At 48.3% G+C, this 22,893-nt stretch overlaps 2 protein-coding genes across 3 annotated transcripts in view; both read right to left on the reverse strand.

Annotated features, from left to right (window-relative positions):
• The window catches only part of LOC119442948 (histone deacetylase 4), a 287,827-nt gene that overhangs the window by 229,752 nt on the left and 35,182 nt on the right, over positions 1-22,893 (reverse strand). The gene's annotated exons all lie outside the window — the stretch shown is intronic.
• LOC119440760 (uncharacterized) lies at positions 21,430-22,665 on the reverse strand. The gene is made up of 2 exons (XM_037705640.2): positions 22,130-22,665; positions 21,430-21,917 (listed from the first exon to the last, which is right to left on the reverse strand). Exons 1-2 carry the CDS (start codon positions 22,617-22,619, stop codon positions 21,430-21,432), a joined length of 978 nt encoding a protein of 325 aa, XP_037561568.2. The 5' UTR covers positions 22,620-22,665.

Consider the following 22,893-nt stretch of genomic DNA (forward strand, 5'->3'; position numbering starts at 1 on the left):
GAAATTGAGGTAAATGCAGGACACTATTTGCGCCTCACCTGGGATACTCAAGTTATATATAGCCCGATGACGAAGGCACTCCTCATTCTATTTCTGTCACTAGTACTCAACCTTTCGTAATAAAAAGATAATTGCCTTGCATTAAAAGACGGAAGAAAATGCTACTTATCCATTTATATTCGATGTTTAGACAAAATGACTCATTGACGTTACCCTAGACAACGACGCGCGGTCGAAAGGTTTCGTTTTCGCTCGACTCTCCGCCGCCCGCGCTTTCGCGTTTCAGTACCTTCGTTATCGCGTAGTGCTGCGTTGGTTTTACTGACTTGCGAAACTCCCCCAAACAGCAAGTAGCAGAGATTTCCCCGTCCATGTAATGTCGCGGGATGCCCGAACGGTCCACGCCACTTGAATAAAAGCAGCTGCAACGGCGAATCCAACGCTCTGTCTTGGCTCATTTTCTCAACAGCCGCGCGTTTGCTGTTTGCGCAAAAAACTGTACCGCCGTCTGTCGGGCGCCGTTTGACTCACAGACGGCTGTAAAGGGCTGAGATGGCGTATGTAACGTCACCACTCCCCCGCTCGGGCGGCTGTCGATTTGAATTGCGCTAAAGGTATGGGGACCCTTGGCTATGCGCAGTCGTCCTCAACCCCTCTCTATTACCCTATAACCTATCAGCGAAACAAACCCTGCGCATCTGGAGAAAATAATCCGCGTACAGTGGGGATGCTGACCTGCGATCAGCGTTCGCGTCATGAATTCCGCACACTGAGTCCCACAAAACGAATCCCCGAGACAACAATGGGCCGCGCGGAGACGACAGGCGCGCGAGCCTCTTACGCCAGGGCCAGCTCTGACGGTGTCGAAAGAAGCCAGTCCAGCCGCGCAGCACCACCGTTTACCGTAGTGTCCGTGACAGGTGTCGCGGCCACAATCGCGAACAGCGGGGACAGCTAGGAAATGACGAGGATGGGAGGAGGCGACGCAGAGGAAGAGTTAAATGCCGGCTGCGCGCGCGCGCGGCAAATGCCGTTTCTCACAAACACGGGCCCACCGGCGGCAGAGACAAAAGCGACGACCGAATCATGCGGAGGAGACCGGTGGAGCAGCGCGAGCCGGGAATACAGCCGCCAGCGATCCATGGCGAAATCGGCGCGGTAAACAACACGTCCGACGTACTATACAGTCGGTGCACTGAGTACTATATATAGACGCAGTATATGGCATCGGCCCGGGAGCGGACGGTGGTGCGCGACCCGAGCTGCGAGTCTCGCAAAAAGCGCGCGTTCGGGCCCTGGAAACCTGCGCCGATCGACAATACAGCAAGCTATATAGATGCAAGCGCGTGCGGCATGTTTCGCAGTGGGGGTTATTTTATGCGAGCGAGCATGCGGGCTTGAGTAAGACTCGCTTTCAGCGTGCGCCCTTTCATATAAGGCGTCGGTTCGCTCTGCAAGTGACTCGTTATACGAACACCAAGTTAAGTGAGAGGGGCGCGTAGTGACGCCGAGCGTCAGCACCAGGCAGTGCGCGAACAGCAGCGTCGACGCGCTCGGTTGTAATTCTCAGCAGCACGCGGCGGGTTCGAATTCGTGAAATGTTCCGAACGCTGCTATACCAAGCAACCAACTCAAATGTTCGGTATACGACTGACAGCTGGTAAATTGGAATCTATATAATGGAGCGCTTTAACTTTTTAAATTACGATCATAGTGAAATTATGCCTTGTCAAGCGCTCCAACACGGGTGCTGTAAGGGTGTTGCAGCAGGCAGCTGACAGCGGCTCAGCGAATTCCCTCTATGTGTGTACGCGAAAGTTCGCACAGGCACAGGTAACAAGAGAACAGTTAACGGCGTCCCATACGTGTAAGGAACTGCAGCTACGTCTTGCCGTACCACATGGATAGCAAGCCATTCACCGAGACCGCCGAAATCTCAATTTTTGAGCCATGCAAATATAGTAGTTGAATGCACCTCACATCGGAAAGCGTATCCTGTTTTAACCCCGTACATCCAACGGGTTTAAAAATATATATATATATATTATATATATATATATATATATATTATATATATATATATATATATATATATATATATATATATTTAAACCCGTTGGATGTACGGGGTTATATATATATATATATATATATATATATATATATATGCGTGTGCGTGTGTGTGTGTGCGTGTGTGTGTGTGTGTGTGGTGTGTGTGTGTGTGTGTGTGTGTGTCTGTGTGTGTGTGTGTCTTTACCAATCTCGGAAATTCTTGACGTTTCTCCTATACAAGTTGCAAAATACACTTGCCTGTTTATTCATTAATAACAGGAAACGGATAAGCTGGCTCAGGAACTTCCAGCGAAGCGAAATATACGCGCCATTTGAAGCAGCCGTTGCGATCACCGGCCTGCGGTCAATCTGAACAATACTGTTGACTAAGTGATGAGTAAGTGCACGGCAAATCAAGTTACACCATTAAAGGTGTTTTCTGTCGGTCAGACACACTAACACCCTTTTACGGGTGTGACATTGGTATGAGTTACAGGCCAATTTGCACCCTTAATGACCCTTAAGGATGTAAATTGGTTTACAGCGAGGGGTTGCTGAACAGCTGAAATCGCAAGATGGCCAGCAAGCACGAATGATTAACTCATGAATTAAACCAGACGCGACAGAGAGAGAGAACGCTCGAACAGGTAGCAATGCATCGCGAAAAGCCAGAAAGGGAGGTCAACCAAGCGCCCGTCCGGTGTGCTATACCCTACGGAGAAGGAAGGTATAGTTAAGGGATAAAACGAAGGAAAGAAGGAAAGAGAGTACTGAAGGTGCGTTCGTCCGGAGGTGCACAATGGGAGTACAGTTAGTAGACTTCAGAAACTGCACAACAATGCAGCAATGCAGGTATCGCTCTAGGAGCTTGCGACACATGTGACAACGGTTTTAAAAAAAAAGGTGGTTTTTGAGGAATAGTTAATGGGTCCAAGTACCTGTGCCACTGAGGATGATCTTGCACCCAAGTGATTTTACGCGGTGTGCAGTAGAGTGGAAGTAAGCGTATGGGTGGTCGGGTGAGGTAATCAAGGGTAGAATATGCCATGCACCAGAGCGGTAGAAGGTCAAACTACTGAAACCAAACATCCACCAATCCATATCCCATCCGCTACCCGAAGGGCGTATATTATATTCCCGCGTAGCGTGCTACGACAGCAGCTGAAAACACGATGACCGACCCGTGCGCGCACTGTATATACAATCGGGCAAGCGCTGGTAATCTAAGAGGCACGCGACAAGTGTTGTTTCGTTCGGAGAAACGGCGGTCGGTGTGAGCGCAAATATTGCTTATAGTGGCAACACTGGCGTGACGGACCTACTGTGCATGCGAAGATGGCACAGGTACGAAGCGGTATACCTGACGCAACGAAGTCGCCGGGCGCACGCGAGGCACTCATATAAATTGGTGGGCAGCGAACCGCGCGGCATATGCGGACGGCGCCTTAACCCCGCGACTGCACGCACATGCGTTGTCATACGCGCGGCGGGACCTAACTGGTCCCAAAGTAGTCGCGAACGTATGTCAACACTAAACAGCTAACAGAACTCGACGTTAAGGACAAAGCGTAAAAGCGCGAATATCAGAGGGCTTTATACTAAAATAGGGGATACTTCTGGCTTGCGTTATAATATAGCTCAGTTTCATTTCCTATGTGGTCGCTGTTAGGGCACCCGAAGCTTCGTTCACTTTTGAGTATAGAAGTGAAGACTGGTCTAGTTGGTTTGCGTCGTACATAGCACTAAGACAGCGCAATATATACACGACACAGGAAAAGAGGAACAGAGAGGCCAGCGCTCCTTCTGTCTGTTCCTTTTTCTCTGCTCCGTGCAGTTAGTTCACTTTACCCCACCATTTGCCCATTAAATAACTTCAATCGACGGTGTATTGCAACTGTTATTCCTTGTCACTCAAGCCACAGCCGGTTCGCTTCTGTACAACTTGGACGAACGATAAGGTTTTATTCGGCGGCGTCTGTTTGCTTTCATAAGCCATTTACTACTGTCTTGTAGACTGCAGTATATTGTACCCATGTTTTTCATACACTTTGTCAGCAATGACAAAGGCCAAACCAGACAGAAGAGACACGCTAATTTTCCACGGGAGATACGGTTGACGTCGAGCTTTGAAAACCAGACTTGAGATCCCCTTGCCTTCTCGTAGTAATTTCAAGTAAACACATTCGCTTACAGCATTAAATATATAACGTTTTTCCACTCAGCGCAGGCCATAGTAGACCCCCGCAAAGCACCTAAAATACCGCCAAAGTAGATGTCGTATAGTAGAAGTAAAGTAGAAGTCGAGGGTCCCGTTGCAGTCTTGTACTTTGGGACCCTCGTCTGTACAGTTCCCATGCTGTCATTAACCTACGATGTAATAATAATAATAAACTGATTTGATTTGAAATCTATTACGAGCTTTCAGTTGTCCTGTCCATAACATGGCGTCTAATTACTACGGCCTTTTCTCTCGAGAGGCTTAAACACATTCGTGAGACAACTGAACGCCCTGAGACCGAATCGGCGGTTCCGTGACGGCTTATCGATTCATCGTTCCCGTCTCAAAGCGGGGAAAATACGATGAGTAGCAGCAAGTGAACGTGCGGAGAAGCGCTGCCGCACCCTTTACCACGCTATTCTTGTTGTTGTTTTGTCAGGCATAACTAGCGCGAAACAGAATATGGCGCTGAACAAAACAAACAAAACAGTAATAGAAAAAAAATTACAACGCAGAAAAGAAACACTCGTGTCTCCAGGCCCGGGACGAGGTTCCCACGGTATAGACGCCCCCGTTGCCGTTTATAGACGAGCAAACAGGGTGCCGTGTTTTGCGCTAATCAACACAGACGCTCCGGCCTCCTCGCTGACACTCTAGCTTTTCTTTTTTCTTCCCCTTTATATCTTCTTCTTTCTTTTATCTTTTCCGTTGCGCTGTGCTCTTTTCCGGGCCGCTGCCTAGTCCGCGTGGAAAAAAAGACGGTGGGAAGGGGGCGGCACAAAAGCTTGTTCTATGGCGGGCCAGGCTCTTCGAGACGTACAGCGCATTCTGGCCGAGGCATGGCCAAGAGAAACAGTACACATCTCAGCAAACACACAAAAACAAAAAAAGAAGAGAGAGAGAACTATATAGTACTGTTTGATATCGAAATCAAAATTGATGAGTGCTGAACCTATACACGGCCTTTACTCATCCTTCCCAGCTCCACTACGCCTTCCAAGTCTACAGCAGCCCCAAGCATCATACAGATAAGCCTTTTCTTTAACAAAACCTTACTAGCAGCAGCGACAACCTTGCTGTGCCGTTGTCCGCTATGTTCTTCGTAATGTTATTAGGATACGACAGAACAACGCATAGATATTGACAATATTGCGCAAGTTTACCCTGTTTCTCATTTCTTGTCAATTTGTATAAATGCTATACTGAATATTGTTACGTAGGAGGACGCAGACGAGAAGCTATATACAAGTATAATTTACAAACAAATACACAGCACTTGGCCAAGAGGCAACAGCCCGCGCTAGCTTCTAATTGTCATCGTGTCTTCACACTACTGGCCTCTCCGTCATCATAAATACTGGTCCGTAGCAATATTACTATTATCGAATATTACACACACGTTAATTCGTATTCGAATACTAACGCTTTGTTCTCGGTTGGCGATGAAAGCATAAATTCCAACCTGTGATTATCGCTCGTAGTCGATGATTTAGTGTAGTCTAGTCATGAAGCAGTTTTAATTTTTACACTGCAACCAGGTTTGTTTTTATTGCTGCAGGACTTTTTACATGTTTTGACAGCACACAAGTCCTTCAACACCGAATTGAAGGACTAAATAAATGGGAATTAACTCCCATTTATTTAGCAGTTTTGTAAAGCTATAGTCATACACAGCCATTCATTCTTGGAAAGCTTGTTTGCAGCCAGGTTCTAAAGCTGTTGATACGCTATTCATGCGTTTTTTTTTAATGGCGATTAGTGATAATGCGTTTAAAACTGTCCATTTGTCACTGATAGCTGTTCCTTTGGCCCTAGTCAGTAGAGCAGTGGTACCTAATTATACTTAAATAAATATTGCCGCTGCGAGGACGCGCGTCTGTGTTTCGCTATCAGATATTCAATTCGATATCCGAAGTTTAATTACTATTCGTCACCTCTACAATTATATTCGCCCACCTCTACAATTAAAAATTGTAGCGCTCATTAAAAGTAAGCGACACGAGAAAGGCAATATTGCATCTTAACATGCGAATAACAATGAGGAAATTAATTGGGGAGAAAGCAAACACACGCGCACAAACAAGAACAGACAAATTTATCAGCGCAATCAGTTAGAATCGATATGGAAATCCTAGGCGACGGAGCAACCATCCGTCTGGATGTATATCGACGCTCGCAGAAGAAAAGGGAACAAGAACTGTCAGGTCAATGCCATATGTTTACGAAATGGAAGTTCCACAGTTCCAGTTAATCTCATTGCCGTATTCTCATTTTTCTCTGTCTCCCTCTCATTAGTACTTCCAAGAAACGTCTAGGTAATCAGAGTGCGCCAAGCTAAACGACCGCGACGCACGGTTCAAACACGCGCCAGCGGCGACGTTATAAGTTTCGTTAAAGATTTCGAGGAGGCGCCGGCAAGAGATCTGGCTGAAAAACGCTACAATATAGGTTAAAAGGAAGACCCTTATAATAACAAAACTCTCATGAACAACAACGGCAATGAAGCGCACACGACGCACAGGCGATGAATAGAGGACAAAGGTACCAGAAACAAATACCTGACAAAATGTATCTTGCTTGCTTCATTTGCTCTATAGACAGCACGTCATTTCCTATTACTATTCGATTACTGACATAATGGGTACGCTTCGATTACTTACACTTCGATTACTTACACATAATGGGTACGCTCCATTCCTAGCGTGAAATAAAATCAAATGAAATCAAAGCGATGGCGACACTCTTAGTAAAAGAAGTGGAATTTCTCCTGTCTTCAAAGAAAAACTCTCCATTTCATTGCTATACTGTCACTGTATTCATTTCGTTATTATATACGTCAGGAACCGGACTACCATAGGTTTGGTTCATTTTATGTTGTTTTAGATGTAAAAAAAAATAGGACGTAGGTTTCGTTGCCAGCCGGCTATACCAAAATCCTCAACATCCAAATATATTACTCAGGTACCAATAAATAAAGAGAACGCACGAAGAGAATGTCAGCAAGCACGTCACACGAACACGTCATAAGCACACAAAGAGCGCCTCTTGGGGGCAATAGCACCGAAAGCGCAGTCCACTACTTGGGACGGTCACCCATGACACAGGAATGAAGGAGTCCGTACAAGACCTTTCATGTAAAGTTTATTTCATGCATGAATCCCTTGTACCACCGAGCGCGTCGCGACGCCAAAGCCAGACAACTCACACAGCAATACGGAACCGACCCAGGCACGCTTTACACGGACGCAGCCCGCTGTGGTACACATGGCTTTTCGCTGGCCGTCGTTGGCTCGGCCCGCAGGCCAGGTATATTGACCTGCGCCTCAGCCAAGACCACCTCGGCAAACACGGCGGAAGCCCCCTAGCGGTCACCCTCGCAATCAAAACCAAAGAAGCCATGAGGCAGGGGTCTTATATCCTCACGGACTCTAAAATAACATGCCGTTATTTCACTAGCGGCCGCGTTCCTGCGTGTGTAGCCCGCCTCTTAGGTGCAACACTACATCACGAATACATAATCATGTGGCGCCCGGGACACAGAGCAGCCACGGAGAACGACAAAGCGCGGACAGTGCAGCTTGAGCTATGACTCACCGAGCAAGTGTCCCCCGTCCAGACACCCTACTCCCGTCTCAGGGCGCCCCGGGATATCCTAGAACACCAGCGTCGCGAAAGACAGCGCTACCCCCCGTCACACCCTCAATCAGGTGTAAGGGAAGCGTATGAGCGGCGCCGCCTGCAGACGAACACATACCCGCACCTACGGTTAAAACATGCCATCCACCCTAACGCATGCGTGCGGAGGCCAGCCAACTCTCGCCCACATTACGTGGGAATGCAAGTTCAGGCCACCTAAAATTAATACGCCTCACATTCCGGCACAAAAAATTCAGAACGGAGCATTGGGAGACCTGTGGCTCGCCCGCGAGGAAAAGGAGGCCCAAGAGGCACTCCTCGACCAAGTACGGCGGGCTGCTGAGGCCAGCGGAGCTCTGGACTAGGGGCCCCACTCACCTGCTTTCCTTATACCCTTTCCTTATACAATAAACGTTTTTCAATTCAATTATTTCGTAGAAACGAAGGAACCCAGCTTTCAGGACGTAAACACCAGGAGAGTAGTAGACGGATACCCAGCGTGTGTCCGTCTATACTTCTCTCCTGCTGTTTGCGTCCTGAAGGCTGGGTTCCATCGTTTCTACAAGTATGTACCAACAGACCCAGCAACAGACTCTTCTTCAATTATTTCATACATACTGAATATGCAGGCTAGCGACCAGGTTTATTTCTCAGCGTTTGCCCACATATTCATTGGACCGCTAAGAGCATAAAAGGACCTTAAACGACGAGCGTTATTGCAGTACCTCAATTCGGCAGGTCTTGGCGACAGTTTGTGGACTCGGTGCTCTCTCTCTGTCTCTTCTGATCCCTATATCCCCTTCCCCCAGTGCAGGGTAGCAAACCGGACGTGCGTCTGGTTAACCTCCCTGCCTTTCCTCTCTTCCATTTCTCTCTCTCTCTCTCTCTCGAAACGACGAGAGAAATCGGTTGTCGATGACAATACAGAAGACAGGAGATCGCGGCAAGGTAAGGACCGTGACACGAGGAGTGGCATGGCCGCCTAATGTAAACATATGAGCGGGGAAGGAAGCCGAAGGACGGGAATGAAACAATGACAGAGCAAGCGGGCCGGCTTACAAAACGGCCCGTACCACGGGCTCAGGGTTACGAAGCGGACACAAAAGAGCGGGAGGGAGCCTGGAACAGGTATAAATAACCTCGTTACGTCGCCTAGCAACCATCGACACGCGCCCACGCCTGCGAGGCAGACGAGCGCATCAACAAGCCCCAAGGACCTTCACTCGAGCGCTTGATTGTGATGGGCAGAAGAAGAAGGGGAGTGCAAATATGCTGTTTCCACGGCGAACCTCCGCCACTATCCCTCCTCGTGGGTACGTGCCATTTCCATCATCAAGTAACAATAATAAGAAGAACGACGACGACGACGACGACTGACGACAGCAACAAACACACAGGGTCAAGCAGAAGAACCCCCCCCCCTCGCATGAACACACACACACACACACACACACACACACACACACACACACACACACACACACACACACACACACACACACACACACAAAGTGATAGTAAACCACAAGCGGAGGGCACGCGCAAAGGCGCAAGTCTGTGGACAAAAACCGGGGGGGGGGGGGGGGGGGGGGGGCAGCGAGTTAGCGATGATAGAAGGAAGCGGGCAACAAGAAAGGATTGCACGGATGTGCCTGTCCTATAACCAACGCGGTGCGAAAGCGTGCAACAAGTAGTTGTACCGGTTAGTAAGCTGATGGGGCAGGGTCACAAGTAATTTATAAAAATGGCTGTAGCCTGTGATTAAACTCATTACAGTTTACGGAACACCGTAGACGCATATGTCCATAGCAGCGCGGGTGGCGCCATCGTGTGACGCCTACTGAAGCCACAGCACACTGAACTATAATTTCAATAACAATGTTCTGCTTATCTGCTGGTGTAAAAGCACCAACAGGAACAATCATTAGCGTGTATAGTGAATCTTTTTCATCGACATCTCCGGTGTGCAGGTATTCCGTAGACTGCAGTACTCTTACGGTCAAGCTAAAGATTCCCGCCCCGCCTGCATGAATCACTAGCGCTCTTTCTGATACACCGTTCCCACCACTTCCTTCAGGTTTTTGTTTTTACATCTTTCTATTCCCCCTTCCCCGTCCCCCAGAGTAGGGTAGCCAACCAGACGCATTCTGGTTAACAACCTTGCCTTCTCTCCTCCTCCTCCTCCTGTTTTCCTTATCCAGCGTGCACGGTTGCAGACGTTTTTCTAGTTGACCACCTTGCCTTTCTTCTTTCTGCTTTCTCTCTCTCAGCCTGTGCGCAATGTGTTCGGCGAATACGTGGCAGACATCCACAGCTCACAACCATGACCTCGGACAAGCAGTTCGAGAATTCCAATAGCACTCAATCATTCTGTCTACGAATATCTGATTCATTCTTTTTTTTTTCTTTGATCTTCAGACTCAGGATCAGTTTATTCAATACAAAAACGACGTTCAGCAACATTAAACGGTTCCCTCAAAGCGGTTACCGCATGGCCTTCCAAACTCGTGCGAAAGACCGCGACGATTTACCGTAAGTCAGCGCTTAGCATTCCAAATCTACCCGCCGGGGTGGCTCAGTCAGCTAAGGCGTTGCGCTGCTGAGCACGAGATCGCGGGATCGAATCCCGGCCGCGGCGGCCGCATTTCGATGGAGGCGAAATGCAAAAACGCCTGTGTACTTGCGTTGTAGTGCACGTTAAAGAACCCCAGGTGGTCGAAATTATTCCGGAGCCCTCCACTACGGCGTGCCTGATAATCAGAACTGGTTTTGGCACGTAAAACCCCAGAAAGAAGCATTCCAAATCAAACTTTGGACATTCGGCAGCGATACAAGTGGACTAACATAAGAATTCGGCAATTCACGCACAAACGCTGGTGTCCGCCACTACTATGAATCTAGATGTTCTAAATCAAATCTTTCGATCTTTCTATCCCTGACACTTAGCTGAAACAGCCGATTCGCTTAAACACCCGATTTGTACTATCAAGCCATCTTACATTAAGAAAAACGGGAGAAAAAAATTCGGCGTCATGGCAAAGCGAAGGGCCCTGTACGCACGACCGTCGAGATCCGATCACGAGCTGCCCGGCCGGCGTTAAAAGGAGCATGTGAACTCCTAGCGTTGCTAGCGCGCCAGTTTGTCGCCAACTGTGGATGCGAGCGCATGCGCGATGATAACGCACGTTCTACGCTGCGCACTCACGGGCACGAGAGAGGGCGACCTTGACGATTGAAAACAAAGACTGTAGCAACACATGCTGCAGCCCAAACTGCCTCTCGCGCTCCCTGTTGGATTGACTGCCCTCTCTCCCGCAAACGCTCCCTCGCTCCCTCATTCCTTTCCCTCCCCGCCAGCACCGAGCAGCGCTCCCCCTCCCACCCTCTGGTTTCCGCGGACCTTTCCTTTCCAGGGCAGCCAGAATCGTCCATTACTCTCTCACTTCATCGCTCCAGCGCTGCGACCAATCTGGAAGGCCCTCCTGCCCTTTTCCCCTCTTTCCACCTCCTTTCTCCCCCTTATCCCTTCAATTCCCGCCCTCCCTATTTTTTCCCTCGAAAAAGTTGCCGCGCGCCGCCGTCGGAAACCCAGCAACAGCGGCCGCGGTGGCGCTGCAGCAGCGGGAAGCCGACCTTTGGCATCGTGTTGCGCAACGCTCGACGGGCTTCGCGGGTTGAATCGAGAGGCAGAACTATTACAAGACAATCCGCCATCATGTTCTCGGTTATGGCTTTGAGCCTCGCATGCTGCATGCGTTCCGTCACTGCGCCGTCTAACATCATCAGCCTGCCCCTTGCTTTCCCTTTCCTGCCTGGTGTACATATGTTTTAAAAAACATCATGGATAAAACCTCTCCATCAAACACGAGTCAATGGCTCAGAATAAATGATAGGCAGAGCACAGAGCTAATGATTGTTGGCAACTATGCGCTATACGCGCACGCAATGAAACGCAGCCTGTAAACGCCAAAATTGAAATATATATATATATATATATATATATATATATATATATATATATATATATATAGTCGTATTAAATCACTAATAAAAATGGGGCCCCTCGGTTTCCATTCTTACCGTTTCATACAAGATGTTTCAGCGAACACTTTCAAAAACGTTTTAACGTTGCCGTGGCAGATAGCACAAATTACAGTTCATGAGCTGGCCTACTCGAAGAGTCGGACATTACTTGCAGAAAAAAATGAAATACCTAATCGAACAATTGACAAAACTTCACTGTTTAAGTTTTTAACTTATTACCTTATGGCCCATATCACAATTTACAAATTCTAGCCGTGGAGTTCGCAAGTCGGATCCACTTGGAACGAATTCTCAGGACTGACACGACTTTCGAGATATTAATTCCCGAACTTTGCGGAGAAATGCATTGGCGCCCCACTTACTTTTGTGCTTCCAAGCATAAAACGACGTTTTGTTAAGGAAGTAACTGCAACGCCAATACATCTCTCCGAAAAGCGCGCGCGCGCGCGCGGTGTGTGCGTGCGTTGTGAGTGTGCGTTGTGGGGTTTGTGCGTGCGTGTGAGTGGCCTGTTGTGTGCGTGTGTTTTGGTGTGTGTTCGCGCGTTGATTGAGTGGTCGCGTGCCGTGCGGCTGCGTGGTGCGTGGATCGATGCGCGAATAGCGTTTCCGTTATTTCAGACTCTTCATGCGTTGTTACCGTGCAGTTTACGTAATTAAGCATTTCTTTCTCTTTCTCCGTAAAGTGTGACGCGCTCAGAGCCTGACTGGGGACCGGATTCGCTGCAGTCAGGTTAACGATCAAGCAAAACATTAATACAGAACGGTTTAGCTGACGCTACATATCTGTCGGCATTGACAGGACGGAGTGCGATGTGACAGGACGGGTAAAAAAGGGCCACATGCTCACCGTGAGGCCACAAACGACAACGTGGTGACCGATGTGACACCAAGCAGTTCAATTCACTTTGCGTAGGCGTCGAAAGTGCGAGATGTTGCGTTTTGTGCACGGGCAACTCCTGTCTCAGATTTTGGTGAAGCCGAGCACTTGGAAAAAAAGACGCTCACACAAACATGAATGATGTGGATTATTCATGTTTGTGTGAACGTCTTCACTAAAATCATGGCTCACCAACAGGCCCGTCAGTATTTAAAGTACGTTCCTGTCTCAGGTTTGTATTGCAGTGTATACGTACACTCAGAGAGACCAACTTTGTTTAACGAACAGCTCCTTGTACTAGCCGGCATCGCAGGTAAAACGTTGCAGTCGATGACGTTAGCGACTTAACTGACCATCCGTCCGTCCATCTTGCCGTCACTAACGTCACTACAGAAGAAGATAAGTGATTACAGTTCGGAAGTAAAGCCAAGAAAGTCGCCTTTAAGCGTCACCTGTATTCGGTTTATACAAGACAGCCAGACACGTATTTTCTTTTGTTTTACCTATATTCACGGGCGGATCCCATTACGACACCGAACATCTAGTCAGCATTTAAGAAAATGATTGCTTATCGAGTTCGAAGGATTCATGCCAGCGTCTGCTGAGCTCCGATGAGGAGAGGCGTTCCCTTCGGACTGCTTTAGGGCACCTAAATGACAGGCCTTTTAGAGAAGAGGAGATCCTGGGACAGTGGCCTGGTGAGTCGGTGATGTGAAAAGCCACAAAAGCGCTTCTGCGCTTCTTGAGATGCGCCACTATGTATAACCGCTCGTTCTGAACTGAACGATGAACTCTTCATTGCGCGTGTGTCAGTGCATACCGTGATATTCCCTCCTCCTTCTCATCTATCACTCTCTCTTTCCCAGTGCAAGGTATTCAGCCGGGCTCAGCCATCGTTCACCTCCCTGGCTTTTCCTTATCGCTTCTCTTTCGCACTGCTATATATGGTGCTTGTGATGAGTGTAGGGTGACGTTGTGGTGTGGTGGAGCCGCCAGTGGCGAAACAGGTGGCGAAATCCCGCGGAACGGCGGCCGCACCGGACAACAGCGTCGAGCGGAAACCAAGACGTTGGCGGGCGGCGGCGCGGGCGATCGGACGAGGGACAAATAAACCATGACCAATGAGGGACTTGAACGAAATTCGTGCAAGAAGCACGAGGAGATGAAGAAGAGGACGGGATCGAACCCCGAGAAGGAAGATCGCGCAATGCCACCCTTCGGGATACTTAAGTCTGATGCGGAAGAGTGCGATACTTTGGCTTTCTCAGTAGTTTGTAGCACATATTATTGCGACTCGGGGTCGGGGACGAGAGACTGCGTCTTGAAGCAGGCGAAGATGAGATGAAAACTTTATACAATATGTACAAATATGTACAGATATAGCAGGAATAGCAGGTAATAGCTGGTAATAGCTGCCATTAGCTGGGGATAGCTGGTCAAAGCAGTAAGAGCTGGTAAGAGCGCACCAAACCGACGGGGCGGCCGGTGGCGACTCTCTGGCTTAACAATGGGCCGGTTCCTCCTTAAATCCCCTTGGCGGCGGCTCCTCGTCGACAGGAGGAAGAGGGGACGGTTGCTGACGTCACTCGCGTCGCATTGTGTCGTCGCGTCCCCCTGGCGACTCGTCGACAGGACCCCGAGGGACGGGTGGCGATGATGGCCGGGGCTGCTTGCACGTCGGCAGGACACAGACGGGGCAGTTGCCGAGGTCCCCCCGCGCCGTATTGTGTCGCCGCCTCCCGTTGGCGACTAGTCGGCAGGACCCAGAGGGACGGGTGGCGATGATAGCCGGTGCTATGGCACAACAGCACCCCCGCCGCCAGACAATGCATCCAGAGGTCGAGCTGTCCGACGCAGCTCGGAAGAATGGATGCGCCGGTTGGGCGACGTCTAGGATGGTCTGGAGGTATCGGCTCTGCCGCTTTTCGCGCCGGTGGTCTTTTCTGCTGCTCGGTCCTGATAATGTCCACTGGAACGACCAAGAATCAACAACGCCAAACCACTCTGGCCAAAGCAAGCACCCTCCGAATGCTCTCCAAACCGCCAGACCAAAATCATCGAACAAAGCATTTTTCGAGATCTGGCTACGCTAAACAAAACAAAACAAAATAAAACAACAACAACAAAAAATCCCGAACACGAGACACGTATCTGAGAGAGAAATTCGAGATACGGACCTCCTTTTTTTTTTTTTTTTTTTTTTTTTTTTTTTTTTTTTATTGTCAATGCGCGAGTCTTAATCAAATCAGAATTGCGTCGCAAGCGATTCTCAACTGTAATGCGGGCGGGTTGGCAAAGATCAAGGTTGCCGAAGATGACCTAATTTTGCCCCCGAAAGCCGTGACGCAAAGGCTGAACGCCGCTAATGTTTGCGCTTGGGCGCCACTTCACAAAAGCGCGGAATGACATCTGACTGTAAATGCCAACCGAAAGAGCCCGCCGCTTAGTGTTGTCAAAATGCACTCGGCGAAACGAGTACCACATTTTTAAAGCACAGAAGCGGTTCTAACAAAAAATAAGAAACTCACGCGAACGACATAAAAACAAAGGTGAATCAAAATTATATACTAACACTTACAACTAACGCGTACAATACAAAAACCAAGTCATAATCGAAATTAAGAATTTAGGCTTTTCCTAACCTAGATATACGAACAATAACAAACAAATGAAAACACTGACGTTTTCTCTACCTGAGAGTTCAGGAATCAGGCCTCAGTAAATTAATGATCAACAAACTAAAACAAGTGTCTCGCGAACAAAAGAGACCAGAGCATCAAACAAGCGCTCTTCTTAACATCTCAGCCCTTTAATACGCCCAACACGCGACTCAATTTATCGCAAAAAACACTCAGAAAAATTTAATACTAAAATGACATAAAACAGAATGCGCTTTCAAAGTACCGTGTTACTAATCACTTGGTGTTCGCAAACATGTTTTTAGACGCGCTCGTGCGGGTCGCCCATTCTCGGCCCTAAGCGTCGTCCAATCGCGACACCAGAACAAAATTGATTTGCCTGAAACATGTGCCAATTTCGACCCGCGGCCTCCAAATACTCGGAGAGCGGCTCCTTTACAGACCCGCGTGCACACCGCCTTTCTACCCGCTAGGCACTTGCCTTTCTTTCCGCGAGAAAGCGAACGGCTATTGTAGCAGATTTTCGAGCATACCCGACGCTTCGCTATGTTCTTCTGCTTACAATGCCTTGACAACACTGAGAACAGGCGGCATTTGCGGCGTCTGAATTTCTGCGAAATCCTTTCTTTACTGACGCGCGTCACTCCTATTCCAGATTTCAGCAGCCGCCTAAGCTTCGGGTTCACCCTACTCTGCTTTTCCCTAACGGCTAGGCTGTTGGCGCGCTTCACCCGGCCCGTACCGCCGCCCGAGTCCGACTTTCTCGGCTTGCGCCTTCGTCGTTTGCTCTCGGCGCAGCTCACAAAGCTTGCGGTCTCGGCACTCGTACTCGCAGGTACGCTGCCTTCTCGTCGCCACGATATTGCTCCGGTCGGCAGAACCAAGCTAGCCTCGTGGTCGTCGCTAGATGTCTGTACTTCTAACAGAACATAACTGCATCCGACGCCATCTGAGCTAGCCGGCTTGCCCTGCGGTCTCTCCTTGAATAGCCTGAGCGTATCGCTGCCATCAAAAGGGCGCAGAATTTCTCTCTGGCCTTCGTCGTCAGCCACAATTTCCAAAGCGGCTTCTTTAGACAGCGGCGCAACAATGTGTTCGCGCTCGTCGATAAGCGTGTGCACCGATTGCAACATAGCATTTCCCTGGTGCACTGAGCTAGTAGCCATCTCAATACGCGGTCTCTCCTCGAAAGGCTCGGCATTGTGGCCATCAAATTGGTTTTGGCAGTCGGCCTGACTTACAGCATCAAAATGACTCAATAAAGCCTTCTTAGCTTCATCGTAGTCCCGCTTCTCCTCATCAAGCAGGCTTTCCAAAACGCACGCGAGACTACAAGGGAGCAACAGGATCAACCGCTCGGACCAGAGGTCCCGGTTGACACCTTCTCCTTCGCACACTTTTTCAAAGCCAGCAAGAAATTTAACCATATTCTCGCCCGCCCTGAAGGTGTGGAGATGATATCGTGCTGTGCGCCATATCCATGTTTGATTCTGTCGACGGCTCTCTCGCCTTGCCTTTTCCTCGGGACTTACGTGCTCTTTCGCTTCCTGCTCGCGTCTCTCACGTCTCTCGCGTTCTTTTGCCTCGAGCTTTCGCTCCACAATCATTTCCCAAGCCTCTTCGGCTTCCTCGGTCGTCACGTCCTCCGCTCGCATCACGTCGAGAATCGCTTTTCTTGCCTTTTCGGAGCCGGCGGAAATGCCCAACTCCTCGCAAATTTGAATGAGGTCCTGAACTTGGAATTCCTCCATCGCGATCTCGTTCCTCGTGTTGCTTGCCCACTAAATTTACCTTACTTTAAACTAAAATCCACTGTTTAAAGAAGGTAGATGCATAAATCATAGTCTACCAAGAAACAAAACACTCTACTAACATCTGCCTGTGCTAGAGAGGTCTGGCGACAAGAAAAGCAAACATCGGGCACTCACCCAGCCAAAGTGGTTGACGCCGGTCGATCTGGTAGCTGCCATCGAGCGGTGTAGCAGGCGTCTTCGCTCCTCGTATCTCGCAGCTTGCCATCCGCTGTTCAGATACTGGTTCGCCAATCCCATAGCTGCCATCCACTATTGTGACTCGGGGTTGGGGACGAGAGACGGAGTCTTGAAGCAGGCGAAGATGAGATGAAAACTTTATACAATATGTACAAATATGTACAGATATAGCAGGAATAGCAGGTAATAGCTGGTAATAGCTGCCATTAGCTGGGGATAGCTGGTCAAAGCAGTAAGAGCTGGTAAGAGCGCACCAAACCGACGGGGCGGCCGGTGGCGACTCTCTGGCTTAACAATGGGCCGGTTCCTCCTTAAATCCCCTTGGCGGCGGCTCCTCGTCGACAGGAGGAAGAGGGGACGGTTGCTGACGTCACTCGCGTCGCATTGTGTCGTCGCGTCCCCCTGGCGACTCGTCGACAGGACCCCGAGGGACGGGTGGCGATGATGGCCGGGGCTGCTTGCACGTCGGCAGGACACAGACGGGGCAGTTGCCGAGGTCCCCCCGCGCCGTATTGTGTCGCCGCCTCCCGTTGGCGACTAGTCGGCAGGACCCAGAGGGACGGGTGGCGATGATAGCCGGTGCTATGGCACAACAATATGGAGAACGCATAGTGAACTATAGAATAGCGACATGTACCGTTTTCTGGTCTCGCCTATACGTTCGACGAGGCGGAAATTCGGAGCCACGCTCTCTGGCACGCGACCTTCCAAGTACGACAGCGGCATATGAGAGCGTAGCGCCTGCTTCCGCTACGACGGGTGTGAATGCGGTTAAATGTTAACCACGTGTGCGAATGCAGTGAGAAAGTTAACCACGCTGAATCACATTCGGTTAACTTTTTGCACGGCCTGTACATGTTTCCAGCCACTGATTCCACTCTTGGGCATGACGCCCTCCGGTCAACAATAGACAGCCCATGTCCATGGACGGACAGTTCATTTCATTTCATTTTATTACCTTAAAAGCCCCAGAGGGGCATTACATAAGGGGTGGGCGTACATATATTTATTATACATAAGTTTAAGGAAAACGGAGTACAAGTTTTAAATACAACACACGTGAAAATTAGGTACATAATTCCGTCTAGTACACAGATAGATAGCATAGATCCCGTACATTTTTTTTTTATTCTAAAAAATGGTCTGTTAGTTTTTGCATGAATGTAGGTGCACAGGTTATGGCGGCAATTTGGTGGGGCAGGTTGTTCCAATCTGTTGCTGCGCGAAAAAAGAATGAGCCTGAGAAAGTGGTAGTGTGAGTGCGAGGGCAGCCAACTTGGTACGCGTGCCGAGTGCGATGTGATATACGGGCAGCGGGAATAATGTATGGCGGTTGATTAAGTGAAGTATGATAAAACTTAAAAAAAAGAGAGAGAGTTGAGATGCGACGACGATTAGCGAGTGGGACCAAACCGGATTCTTTTTTCAATGACGACACGCTGACATCATAGGAATACGTTGAATGGATGAACCTTATGGCACGGTTTTGCACCGATTCAAGTGCGTTGATTAGATATGCTTGATGAGGGCTCCATACGGCACATGCATATTCGAGTTTAGGTCTGATTAAGTTTTTATAGGCTAGCAATTTCACATGCTTGGGCGCTTGCTTTAGGTTTCGTTTTAAAAAACCAAGAGATTTATTAGAAGATGATATGACGTTAGTAATGTGAGCGCTCCAAGTCAAGTCATTAGTAAGGGTAACACCAAGGTATTTGTAAGACTGCGCAGTTTCTACGTCTATGTTATTTATTGTGTATGGGTAAGCTAGTGGGTTACGTCGGCGGGAGAATACCACTACTTTACATTTATTTGGGTTAAGTGTCATTAACCAGCAATCGCACCATTGTTGCAAGCGGTTAATATCCTCCTGAAGGGAGATTTGATCAGACATGTTAGTAATTGTTTGGTAAACGACGCAGTCATCTGCAAACATGCGAATATTGCAGGATACATGCAAAGGTAAGTCGTTAATATATATTAAGAAGAGGAGAGGCCCGAGGACAGATCCTTGTGGAACCCCAGAAGTTACCGGTAGGGAAACAGATGGGCTGTTGTTAATAAGGACAAACTGTGAGCGGTTACTAAGGAAGGCTTCAATCCATCGCAATATATCGGGGTGCACGTTCGCCAGAGATAGTTTTAGTAATAGTCGTTGATGTGGTACCTTATCGAATGCTTTCGCGAAGTCTAGAAATACTGCATCTGTCTGCTGGTTAGTGTCTAGATTAGTGTGAAGATCATGAAGGAAAACTGCCAATTGCGTTTCGCAGGAAAATCCCTTTCGAAATCCGTGCTGTGAAAAATGAAAAAAGTTTCCTACGTCTAAAAATTTCATAATTTCTGTATAAATGACATGTTCCATGATTTTGCAAGGTATGCTTGTTAGTGAGATGGGGCGATAGTTAAGTGGAGAGTTCTTGTCACCTGATTTGTAGATGGGAACAACCCTCCCCACCTTCCAGTCATGTGGTATGATGCCAGTTGAGAGTGACTGCGAGAACAGCAGGCACAAATAAGCAGCACTGATATCTTTAGTATTTTTAACACTTTTGAGTTTATGTTATCTACTCCGGCTGAGGATGTTAGTTTAAGATTGTCAATTAGAGACAAAATACCATCGGCAAAGAAGGTTACTGACGACATCACATTAGTTGAGTCGTTAACTGTAGAGGGAAATGACAAGCTAGGTTCATGGGAGAAGACTGACACAAAAGCTGTATTAAAAAGATTAGCACATTCATCATCGTCGACCGTTTCACCGTTCTCGTTGACTAACGCAATACTGCTTATTCCCCGAGGATTGATCACCTGCCAGAACTTTCTTGGATTAGTAACCAGCATGTTTGGTAGATCTTCGTGAAAGAATGACCGTTTTGCCTCCCGAATGGCTGATAAATATGCGCGTTCCGCTGCGTAGTATTTATTCCAGGCGCATGTGCTTGTCCTGCCGTTTGCTGCGCGGTACAAACGTTTTTTTCTATTTTCAAGTCTCTTCAAAGAATTGGTGAACCATGGCTTCTGAAGTTGCGTTCGAAACGTTATCTTTGGAATGAACCTGTCAGCTAGATCATTTATTTTTTCTTTGAACCTTTGCCAGTTAGTATGGATATCGTGTTTTTTAAAGCATGCCTCGAATGAAATAAAGAAGTCGTAAAGATTATCGCGTATAGCCTCGTAGTTGCCTTTGTTAAAAAGATGTATTGTCTTTTTAAGTTTCTGGCGTGGAATTGGCGCAAAGTGAAAGGAAGCTTGAATAACCTTATGGTCGCTAATTTCATTCAGATAGGTAATTGATGATAAACTGTCTGGTCGAGTTGTTAGTATTAGGTCTAATACGTTAGCTATGTCTTGTGTGACTCGCGTTGGTTCAGATACAAGTTGAGCAAGGTTAAAATTAAAACAAACATCAAGGAAATTTCCTGCTTCTGTTTGATTTACTAAAGACGGAGCTATATTGCGCCAATCGATATCTGGAAAGTTAAAGTCTCCGAAGAGGAGGAGGTCGGCTTTGGGGTACTGAAAAGTTAGTTGGCAGAGTACATTACTAAGTTGACAGGCAAAATCTGGGCTACTGCGAGGGGATCTATAGCAAACGCCCAAAAGAACTGATTGTGGAGCGGCGTGACAATGAATGAAAAGGATTTCCAAGTCGGATGTGACGCCAACAACAGAACACGATAATTGTTGGCTGACAGCTATAAGGACACCTCCTCCTCGTGTTGTCGTGCGATCCTTCCGAAACACGTTAAAATTCGGTAAATCAGCCAGCACTTCCGAGTCTGAAATATGGTCACTAAGCCAGGTTTCCGTGAGTACCAGCACGTTGCTTCTAGATGTTAGTACAAGATTAGACACGTGGTCGCGTTTTGCAATGAAGCTTCGTATGTTAGTATAGATTACTGAGATAGAAGTACGTGATACAACTGCTATTCCGGGGCGTCGATTTATTTTTTGGTTACGTAGTGGTTGCTATACTTCTTTAATCGTCTGCGAAGCTTCATCATATACGTAGCGCTTGGAACCTATGAATAGCGTTTTGAAACGCAGGGAAAATGGCACAGACTTAGCTTTTGCGAAGGCGACAAGGTGTTTACGGGCATTCCTAACAGCCGGCGAAAAATCTTCGGCAACGCTGAAGTCAGTGCCTTTAAAATTACGGCCATTAGAAAGGACAGCTTCCTTTGTTTTAAAGAATACAAATTTAACTATAATTGGGCGCTTGCGATCAGGGGAATACCGACCAATACGATGCGCTCGCTCTATTTCCTTAGGGTCAAGCGATACTTTCAGATGATCCGAGCAGTGGCGCAAGATAATTTTTTCTGATTCGCTTGATGGCTCTGATGCAGATGGATCGGGGAGGCCATAAAAAATCAAATTATTTCGCCTTGACCGGTTCTCAGCATCATCCACGCGGGCATCCAGTTTATGAACCAGCTGCGTCGTTCGTTCACTGTCTGCCCGTATGGATTGCATATCGGCTTGCATGGATAAAACACTTTGGTAATTACCCTCCAGGTGCGTCAGCCGCTCGCTTAGAGCCTCTAGGGATGCAGTCGTAGCCATATATTTGTTTTTGAGATCTTGCATCTCCGCGATAATCGTGTCTTGGCCAGCGGATACCTTCTTCATTTCAGCAGTAATTCGGCGTAATCCGGACCGGGATTACTTTCAATATCCCCAGAGAGTAACAAAAGGCATCTGATAACACAAAGGCACTCAGAAACAATGCACAAGCAGCACTGCGGGCTCGGTAGCTGCACAAGAGAATAATTATTGGTTTTCTTAGCGTAAAGAGACCTTGGTTCACAGACCTGCATGAAGAACAGCAGCGGGTTAGTGGACCACATCGTGGCAATGCCACCGAGCCCACAGTGCGCCAGGGGTAGTCGCTCCTCTTTTATAGGCAGCTGGATGGTTGTTGACGATGGCAGCAGGGCTAGCGGCATTTCGTCGAGGATCCGCTCCATCACTGGCGGCGTCGCCGGACGGATTGAATCCCTGTTGACTCCGGTATCCCATGCTTTCACGTCATCGAAGCACGGGTATGATCGTCCCACACTGACGCTCGTTGATTTCGCAAGAAGAGGCAGTGGCATGCGCATGATAACTGACGTCAAAACCTGCATGAAGAACAGCAGCGGGTTAGTGGACCACATCGTGGCAATGCCACCGAGCCCACAGTGCGCCAGGGGTAGTCGCTCCTCTTTTATAGGCAGCTGGATGGTTGTTGACGATGGCAGCAGGGCTAGCGGCATTTCGTCGAGGATCCGCTCCATCACTGGCGGCGTCGCCGGACGGATTGAATCCCTGTTGACTCCGGTATCCCATGCTTTCACGTCATCGAAGCCGGGTATGATCGTCCCACACTGACGCTCGTTGATTTCGCAAGAAGAGGCAGTGGCATGCTGCGATAACTGACGTCCAAAACCG

The sequence above is a fragment of the Dermacentor silvarum genome, chromosome 2 (genome assembly GCF_013339745.2).
Source record: "Dermacentor silvarum isolate Dsil-2018 chromosome 2, BIME_Dsil_1.4, whole genome shotgun sequence".
Classification (NCBI taxonomy): Eukaryota; Metazoa; Arthropoda; class Arachnida; order Ixodida; family Ixodidae; genus Dermacentor; species Dermacentor silvarum.

What these genes read in the sequence shown, in the direction of transcription:
- LOC119440760 (XM_037705640.2), bottom strand. Translation starts at nt 22,619, where the DNA reads ATGTGGTCCACTAACCCGCTGCTGTTCTTCATGCAGGTTTTGACGTCA. An exon ending in ACTCTCTGGGGATATTGAAA is followed by an intron (nt 21,918 to 22,129) that starts GTAATCCCGGTC and finishes CCATACGGGCAG; the next exon opens with ACAGTGAACGAACGACGCAG.